The sequence below is a fragment of the Chenopodium quinoa genome, unplaced genomic scaffold (assembly GCF_001683475.1).
Source record: "Chenopodium quinoa cultivar QQ74 unplaced genomic scaffold, ASM168347v1, whole genome shotgun sequence".
Taxonomy (NCBI): domain Eukaryota; kingdom Viridiplantae; phylum Streptophyta; class Magnoliopsida; order Caryophyllales; family Amaranthaceae; genus Chenopodium; species Chenopodium quinoa.
The window spans coordinates 1,315,023-1,324,460 of record NW_018744497.1 but is presented as its reverse complement, the minus strand read 5'-3'; the positions used below and the strand labels follow the sequence as shown (position 1 = coordinate 1,324,460).

The following is a 9,438-nucleotide window of genomic DNA, read 5'->3' as shown; positions in this document are numbered from 1 at the left end:
TATCGGCTCGTAGCACTGAAGGCATACGATACATCCGGCATAGTACATATCATGGCATACATGATTGATCCAATAAGCGAAGTATATGGAATCTAATTCATCCTCTCTCGCTCATCAGGTGTCTGTGGACACTGCTTCTTGCTGAGAGTTATGCCATGGGACATGGGTAGGTGCCCTCTCTTGGCCCCTTCCATGTTGAATCGTGCCAGTACCATATTAATATAAGTACTTTGGCTCAATCCAATCATCCTTTTAGATCTATCCCTATAGATCTTGATGCCTAATATGTACTGTGCCTCTCCCAAGTCCTTCATTGAAAAGCACTTACCAAGCTAGCCCTTTACAGACTCTAACAATTTAGTGCTGTTTCCAATGAGCAATATGTCATCGACATAGAAGACTAGGAATGCGATGTCACTCCCACCGACCTTCTTGTAAATACAAGACTCATCTGGTTTTTTTGTTTAAACCAAACTTACTAATGGCATCATTGAATCGCAGTCTCCATCTTCTGCTTGCCTGCTTTAGTCCATAAATGGACTTCTTAAGCTTGCATACCATCCCAGCATTTCTTGGATCAATAAAACCTTCACACTATGTCATATACACAGTTTCTTCCAGAATCCCATTAAGGAAGGCGGTTTTGACATCCATTTGCCATATTTCATAATCGTAATATGCAACAATCGCTAGGATAATCCGGCCTTACTTAAGCATTGTGACTGGCGAAAAGGTTTCATCATAATCAACTCCGTGAATTTGCCTGTAACCTTTTGCCTCAAGTCTAGCTTTGTGTATAGATACATTTCCATATTTGTTTGTTTTGAACTTGAAAATCCATTTGCAACTAATAGGTTTGTAACCTTCGGGCAAATTAGCCAAGTCCCAGACTTGATTTTCAGACATGGAGTCAATCTCGGATTTCATGGCATCTTTCCATTTTGCAGAGTCGGGGCTCGTCATAGCTTGTTTGTATGTCACTGGCTCATCTCCATCCATAACTAGTAGGGGTGAAAGTTCGGTTTTCGGTTTGGTTTATAGGCCAAACCGAAACCGAACCACCCTAATTCGGTTTTTGGTTTTGGAAACCAAACCGCACCACTTTACTTTTGAAACCAAACCAAACCAAACCATATAAATTTCGGTTTCAAAAGAAAAAACCGAACCAAACCGAATTTTTTTGGGCCTTGTTTATTTGGGCTTTAATCTGCAATTTTTGTGGGCTTAAATCATATAAATATTATATTCATCAACATATGTAGTAGCATAAATGCTTAATGAGATTTAAACAACATTAAAAAGTTCTAAAACTTCAAAGTTATAATTCAAAGTTTTAAAAGTTCAACACTTCATCCAAAAAAAAAATAAAATTGTTCAACATTACAACTTTAACAATTGTTTAACAGCAGTAGCAACAAGCAGCATAGACCAAGTTCTAAAAGGCAGTAAAAAAATTGTTTAACATTAGTAGCAACAAGCAGCAGGGCAGCAGCAGCATCATAACAGCAAGTCAGCAGCAAAAGCAGGTCAGCACTCAGCAGCATAGACTAAGGCAGTAGCAGTGATAGAGCAAGGCAGTAGCAAGTCTGGCAAGTGGCAACAGCAAGTCAGCAATGAGCAAAGAGCCACATCAGTCTATTATTTCAAGCACTTCATCAATATCAGCATCACCAACTGCCATATTCTTCAAGTCTATCATAATTCATAACAAAAATAACCAAGTTAAAATATATACACATAATGAAAATAAGTAACTTATGATTAGATGTTCTTATATATTACCCTCTTCAAGAAGCTCAACTTCCTCTAAACATTCTTCAATACTTGGAAATGGTGAAGCACGTAACCAATTTTGAGCACAAACAAGACCTTCTACAACTCGAGGAGTTAATGAGCTCCTAAACTGATCTAGAACCCTGCCCCCAGTGCTGAATGCACTCTCAGAAGCTACTGTCGAAACAGGGACATCAAGAACATCACGGGCAATTCTCCCCACAGTAGGAAACCTTGAACAATTGAACTTCCACCAGCTCAAAATGTCAAATTCATCAATATCCTCCGCTGTATCCTCCTCCAAATATTTGTCTAACTCTATTTTTGCATCTCCATCTCTCTCACACTTGTGTTTCTTATACTTAATCTTTAAGACTTCAATCTTTTTATGTTTGGGACTCAATGGAGTTTTGCCATCCTTACTTGAAGACACTTCCTCCCTATTCACATCATTACCAGAAGAAACACGATACTCCTCATACAAAGCATTCAAAGCTACCTTCACATTATCAACTAACTTTGATGCAACAATAGGGTCATAAATTTCAGTTATCATCCACTCAACATAATCAAGCTTATAACGAGGATCAAGGACAACGACAATAAAAATCAGGAGGTTTATTTTTTCGGGATCACCCCAATACTTTTCATATTTTTCTTTCATTCTACAAGCCATAAGACACATATCCACATCATCACTTGAAACCAAATCTTTCATAAGTACAGCAACACTCACCAATTCATGAAAAAACAAATTCAAACTGACATATAAAGAGCCATAGACATGCAAGGTTAGATCATAAAAGGCTTGTAGAAATTCAGAAAGTCTTCTTACATTATTCCAATCATCAGAATCTGGGCTACCCTTACCATCCCTCTCATTCAAATCAACTACATAGTGAGGGTCTTCCCCAGAATACCTCTCAAAAGCATCTTGAAGCTCAATAGCAGCATTCAACATCAAATAGGTGGAGTTCCACCTAGTAGGCACATCAAGGCACAATCCCTTTTTTGTGTTGATTTTTTCATCTAAGACACATTTTTTAAACCTTTGCAACCTAGCAGGAGATTGTTTGATAAACCTAACAACATGCCTAACATGTTGAACCGACTCATTAACAGTTTTCAACTCATCAGAAACAACCAAATTGACAATGTGTGCAACACAACGCATGTGAAGGAAACGACCCTTAAGAACCCCAGTTTTCCACCCACTTATTTTCCTTCTCATATACCCAATTGCAGTATCATTTGAGCTAGCATTATCAACTGTTATGCACATGACATTTTCAAGCCCCCAATCAAGCAAACACTTTTCAATTTCTTTGCCAATATCATCACCCTTATGACTAGAAATAGGACAAAAATTCAGAATTCTTTTGTGTAATTTCCAATTATTATCAATAAAGTGGACAATCAAGCACATGTAATTGATTTGTTGTATAGAGGTCCATGTATCAGTGGTTAAAGAAACTCTTGAATTACACCTTTTTAATACATTTTTCAGCTTTCGTTTTTCAGTTAAATATGTTTCAAAACAATCTTTGGCTACTGTAATTCGAGAAGGAACATTAAATCTAGGCTCTATTACACCACAAAAATGTCTAAAACCTATACCTTCAACAAACTTAAATGGAAGTTCATCAACAATCACCATAAATGACAAAGCTTTTCTAATACTACCAGCATCAAATTTGTGGTATGTCAACCCACTAGTACCACCACTTGGTTCTTTAGCACTTTTAAATGAAATCAAACTTTGTTTTGAATCTTTAGGGGTGTTAAAGGGATACTTACGACATCGCGAAATATGAGCCCATAACACACTACTGCCGTTTTTCTTTGCCCCACACTTGTAGCTCATCCCACAATACTTGCAAATTGCCTGCATTCCAGAAGGTAAGTCTTCTTTATCAAAGTGCTCCCAAACTTCAGAGCGTTCTTTCATCCTCTTCCTTTTTGCTCCCTGTTCTTTTTTCTGATTTTGGGAGACTTGGTCAGTCTCATGTTCGGATTGAGGCTGGTCAGGAACACCACCCACGTTGGTTGTCATTCAATAATTCGTGGTTGAATAACAATCTGTAAGAATACATGCAAACTCATAAATTAAGAATATTGGATCTTTTAAAGGGAATAATAGGTTGGGGCCGTTGTGCATTAGTCATGCAAACTGTTTTCTTGTTTATGAGGCTTGGTGCAAAACTTATTATGATATTATATTAACAATTGTTGTTAGATGAAATTAAGTTAATATTGGGTTTTGTTAGTTTTGTTACATATTTTTGAATTGTAGTTAATTTATTTTAGTAAGAATTACAATGAATTTATAGTCCTATAAAAAAAAAAGACTTACAGTACCAATAATAATAATTATACCCCTAATAAACAAAATCAGTAGTAACTGGCTAACTGCACCAAAGACAATAACAATTTAGCAATAATAATTAGCCCCCTAAGATTCCACCCCACCACCCAAAAACAATCAAATTAAGCACTAACTGACTAACTGTACCCAAAACAAGTAAAATCAAAATTAACAATAATAACAAAGATCAACAATCTAATAAACACTTATCAAGACAATGATAATGCTATTAATCATGCGAACCCTTGAATTAATAACTAACTAAAAATCTGAAACAATCTTCAACAGAGTCCAATAGAAAAGAGCTTCAAAATACCAGAAAATTCAGAATGTTTTACTAGACCAAAACCCTAATCAGAATGTTTTACTAGACCAAAACCCAAAATACCCTTGAATAGACCAAAACCCCAAAGCATCAAAATACCAGAAAATTCAGAATGTTTTACTAATTTGTACAGAATAGAAAATTCAGAAACAACATCGCAATATGAACATCAAGCATAGATTAAAACCCTAATCAGAATGTTTAACAAATTTGTACATGTAATTTGCAGATTTTCGTAATTAACATTTAACACTAATCATAATTAAAACCCTAAAAAAATATGAACATCAAGCATAATCAAAACTTAAAAGCATACCTTTGGACGGTGGACGGTGTCACAGTGAACGCCTGAACGAGTGCCGGTGAACGATGGAGAGTGAGAATTCTGAGAAACACAAAAGAGATGATTGAGAAATTGAGAAAGTGAGGGTGAGAGACTGAGAAATTCGCAATGAGGGTAGGGTAAGAGGCGAGGAACTGAGGAAGTTAGGAGAGAGAATCAGAGAATGAGGGTTAGGTTTTTTTTTTTTCCTTATATACTTAGGGTAAATCTGGGCCTAAATTTCAGTTTTCGGTTTTTTTCGGTTTTCCATTTCCTCAAACCGAAAACCGAAATATTTTTTTTTAAAAAACCGAACCGAACCACTTCAAAAAAAAAAACCGAACCATATTTCTTATTCGGTTCGGTTTTCGGTTCGGTTCGGTTTTAACCCGAATTTGTTTCACCCCTAATAACTAGGATGTCTTAATCTTCGGTTAAGATAATACCAAGGTATCTGTTCGGTTGAGATCTTGGTTGTTGCGACCTATGCAGGGTAGTAGGTTGAGCATTTGCATTGTCGGTTTGACTCTAACCAATGTCATTAGTTGCTTCTAAAGAACTTTGATTGTCAGTTTTGTCAGGTTGACTTTGTTGCTCGACCTCTCAAACTTTGTCGAGTTCGATTTTCCTCCCACTTGTCATTTTGGAAAGGTGTTCCTTCTCCAAAAAGACACCATCACAAGCAACAAACACTTTGTTCTCGGATTTGTTGTAGAAGCAATACCCCTTGGTTTCTTTTGGGTAGCCCACAAAGAAACACTTGTCAGATTTTGGGTGAAGTTTGTCAGAAATTAATCTTTTGACATATGCTTTGCAACCCCCAATCTTAAGAAAAGACAACCGTGGAGGTTTCTTCGTCCATAATTCATATGGAGTCTTTTCGACAACTTTTGACAGAGCACAGTTCAGTGTTAGTGTCGCGGTTAGAAGTGCGTGTCCCCAGAAAGAGATAGGAAGTTCACTAAGACCCATCATTGATCGAACCATGTTTAACAAGGTTCGATTCCTCCTTTCAGACACTCCGTTCCATTGTGGAGTTCCGGGAAGTGTCAACTCTGAAAGAATACCACTTTCTTTCAAGTGATCGTCGAATTCATGGCTCAAATACTCACCACCTCGATCCGATCGAAGTGCTTTGATTTTCTTGCCAAGCTAATTTTCAATTTCACTCTAAAACTCTTTGAATTTCTCAAAAGATTCAGATTTTTTCGACATAAGGTAGACATAGCCATATCTACTATAGTCGTCCGTGAAGGTAATGAAATATCGACAACCATTCCTTGTAGCTGAACTCATTGATCCACATACATCCGTATGTATTAGACCTAATAAGTCACTAGACCTTTCTCCCAACTTGGAGAATGGTTACTTTATCATCTTGCCTAACAGACATCCTTTGCAATTTTCAAACGACTCTAAGTCGAATGAATCAAGAATACCCTCATGAAGAAGTTTCTTGATGCGTTTTATGTTAATATGGCCAAGACGACAATGCCACAAGTAGGTTTGATTCGACTCAATGGTCTTAGCTGTTTTGATGGTATCATTAATTTGTCTAAGCATACGTAAAACATGCAATTTTATAGAACATATAAACAAGACATCAAAACCAACCATTGTTTAAGTCTTGTAATCAAAGTAACCCGGTGTCCAACACCATAGATCAAAAGTATGTTCAAAAGCATGAGAAAACAACCATTGTTTAATTACAAGCCATAGACAAAATAAATGTGCCTATAAGCACAATCGAAATACCATCTTTGTCATCCGCTTGTTGTTGCACATCCACTTATGAAGCCCTCTCACTTGGTTCCTGAAAAGGAAACATAAAGTGAGTTATACATGGTATCCAATACTTATGAATAGCTTTATACACAAGTGTTAATGAAGATACCTGAGGCAGATGCCACATTCCTCTCCTCCTCATTCTTTCGGAAGTGCTTGCATTCTCTCTTGTAGTGGCCTTGCGCACCACAATAGATGCTTAACATCTTCGCCTTGTTCTTAAACTCCCTCTTCCTTGCTCTCAAGGGCCTTTCGGTTGCTCCGTAGGAGGTGGCTCGGCTAAGCAATTACACCACCTCTCTTAAAGAGCGTGTCTCCTTTCTCGTAGCTATATGCACTCTAAGTGCATCATAGCCCGAGTGGAGTGAAGCAAGAAAGATATGTCCCGCCATCTCATCCTCCAATGAGATTCCGAGAAGCTGCATGTGCTTGAAGAGCCTAGTCATTCCAAGCACATGAGGTCGGAGGGGCATATTAGGTCTCAATTTGGTATTGTAGACCCTTGACCAAAGTCGGCACCTCTCCTTAGCTAGACAACCCAAATTCGGTGGCTTTATCTTCATGTTTGAGAGTGACCTAGTCAAATCAAACACGAGTCCATCATAGTTGCCATTGTCACTCTTGGTGACTCTTACATTGACAATATCCTCAAGTGCTTTGAGGAACACGTCCGGAAAATAGAAGGAGAGCTTTTCCTTCCAATCTTTCGGGATGCAATTAGCCATTAGTTGTGTGACTTTCTTGGAATTGGAAGACCATTTATCACGAGCCTCATCGCTCATGATTCCCTTAGAGATGAAGCTTGGAATGGGAGTATCAAGAGTGTACTCCAAGGAACAATTTCAAAGAGTTTTCCTAAGTTCCTCTTCCCATTCCTTAAAGTTGACCAAGTTAAGGCTAAAAGCCAACTTGTCAGGGAGTTCCGGGCACATAGAGTTGTTGTTTGAGTTACTTGCAGACATGTTTCTACAATTGACAGAATTTGAAATGAAAAACCATTCATAAACCAATAAGTTTGAAATTTAAAGCGTTCATGCAAATTTTCTATCTTATATAGCATTTTATTCACGCATTAACATTTGTCCCTTTTAGGCGAGAATAAAATGATTCCAAGATCCCAAAAATCAAAAAGTGATTAAGCATGATTTGTCTTGTCTTAACACTTAATATTTTAGGGTAAGCAATCTAGTTGCTAATAGCTCCAAGCTACTCTTGGTTCGATAAAATGTCGCATCTAATGCTTCCTTGACATTTTATCTCCATTTGCCATGACATCTAAGGACTCCTTACTGATATCTTTGAGCTTAACCAAGATGACTTGTATACCTAGTATACCTTACGTTCCCAGGGAAGTGGTGATGCCTCGCTTTGGCGTAGCCCATCACTACGCGCATAAGTTCGGTAAGTGTCATTCTTAGAATGGTAAATTTTGCTCAATATTATAGGGACTTAGGATTTCTATGTTGGTTGATTTATGAGAATTTAATTAACCATCGCAACATTTAAAATCCTAAACATGCATCTATCATATCTGTTTCGGGGTTTTTTGATGTCCTTCGGGAGAGTTACAATTCCAAGACTAACTTTTGGACGCATGTACCTGCAAAACAACAGAGACTCTAGTGGGTGGGAATTCCGCCTCCGACGATCAAGTTAGAACGTGTATGAGGAGTAAAGTGCGGAAAGTAAAAGGTCTCTCTCGGATTCCAAGAGAGAATCTGTAATGTGTAATTGCTCAGTTCGAGGTGTCAGGTGTCTGACTTTTTCTGATGATGAGTTAATATGAATTAAATATTTTTGAATAGATGTTCCTCAGAGGGTAACATCTCCTTTTTATAGGGTGTTGGAAAACGTGCCCAGTATTAGGTTTTAGTAAACCTAGGGCTGACTGGGCCTTGCCTAGGAATCTGGGCCGTAGGAGACCACTTTCCTTGTTGGAAATTCTGCCTGCCATGTGTCGTGACCGGATTGGTCCACCTTGGTCCTCTCATAAGGTGACACGTTGCGGGCTCTAGCTGGTCCTCGTGGATGACATATGGCAGGGCTTCTTTGGTCCACGTGGCGAGGAAAAATCCCCTAATCATTTGCCCCTCACAGGGGTGACGTGGCATGCCACGTGGCGCCTATGACAAATGTCACGCCATAACTGGCTAACGGTTATTACTGTTTTTTTTTTACCCTTGAAATTCCCCCCTAAAAATAGGGGATGTCCAAATCATTTGGACATTCTAGAAACCTTTTTTAAGATAGAACTTTTGACGCCTACTCTGACTATTTGGACGATTGCCGCTTGTTTACAGACCGCCTTTTCCCTAATCGCCTGCTTCTTCAGCTGCTTAGTTTTTCAAAAGTTCTAAGACTTCTCTACTCAAAGGTAATCGCCTGCTCCCTTTTGCACTTTCTCTTTGTTTTTCCTTTTTTCAAAAATGGTTGCCCAAAAGCACCCGACATGACCTAGGTTAGTGATCAGCCGGTCACCGGGGACGGCTGAATCTAGAACTAGGAGTGCCGCCTACCCCATGCTGGACCACCCTTTGCGAACTACCCAGAGTCCGACTGTCTATGTGTCTATGCAGGACACCAGGGCCAAAACAAAGAGAATGGAAAAGATAACAAATTTAGACGGCTCCTCATTCTACGCGCCCATTAGCGAGATCTCGGACGTGCCGACAGGCGTCCCTAGCACCCTAAGTGATTCTATTTTAGCAGAATTAAGGGAGGAGGTTCAGAATGACCCTCCTATCATTGATCTATCCGGGCAGGCGACTGCTTTGCCCGAGAGCTCGAGCGACGACTCTAAGCCCAGCACCTCCAGACGGCACTCTGGCGACTCGGAGGAGAAGCACTCTCGGCTACATACAGCGAGAG

At 38.9% G+C, this 9,438-nt stretch overlaps 1 protein-coding gene across 1 annotated transcript; it reads right to left on the bottom strand.

The window, feature by feature from the left end:
- Nucleotides 1-1,516: 1,516 nt before the first annotated feature.
- LOC110697698 (zinc finger BED domain-containing protein RICESLEEPER 2-like) lies at nucleotides 1,517-2,855 on the bottom strand. The gene is made up of 2 exons (XM_021875080.1): nucleotides 1,783-2,855; nucleotides 1,517-1,692 (listed from the first exon to the last, which is right to left on the bottom strand). The coding sequence occupies exons 1-2, from the start codon at nucleotides 2,732-2,734 to the stop codon at nucleotides 1,631-1,633; spliced, it is 1,014 nt and encodes a 337-aa protein (XP_021730772.1). The 5' UTR covers nucleotides 2,735-2,855; the 3' UTR covers nucleotides 1,517-1,630.
- Nucleotides 2,856-9,438: the final 6,583 nt, after the last annotated feature.

Excerpts from the sequence above, each read along its gene's own strand:
- LOC110697698 (XM_021875080.1), bottom strand. The coding sequence starts at position 2,734 with ATGTTGAATGCTGCTATTGAGCTTCAAGATGCTTTTGAGAGGTATTCT. Across the intron at positions 1,693-1,782 it reads AGTTGAGCTTCTTGAAGAGG|ACTTGAAGAATATGGCAGTT; the intron begins GTAATATATAAG and ends GAATTATGATAG.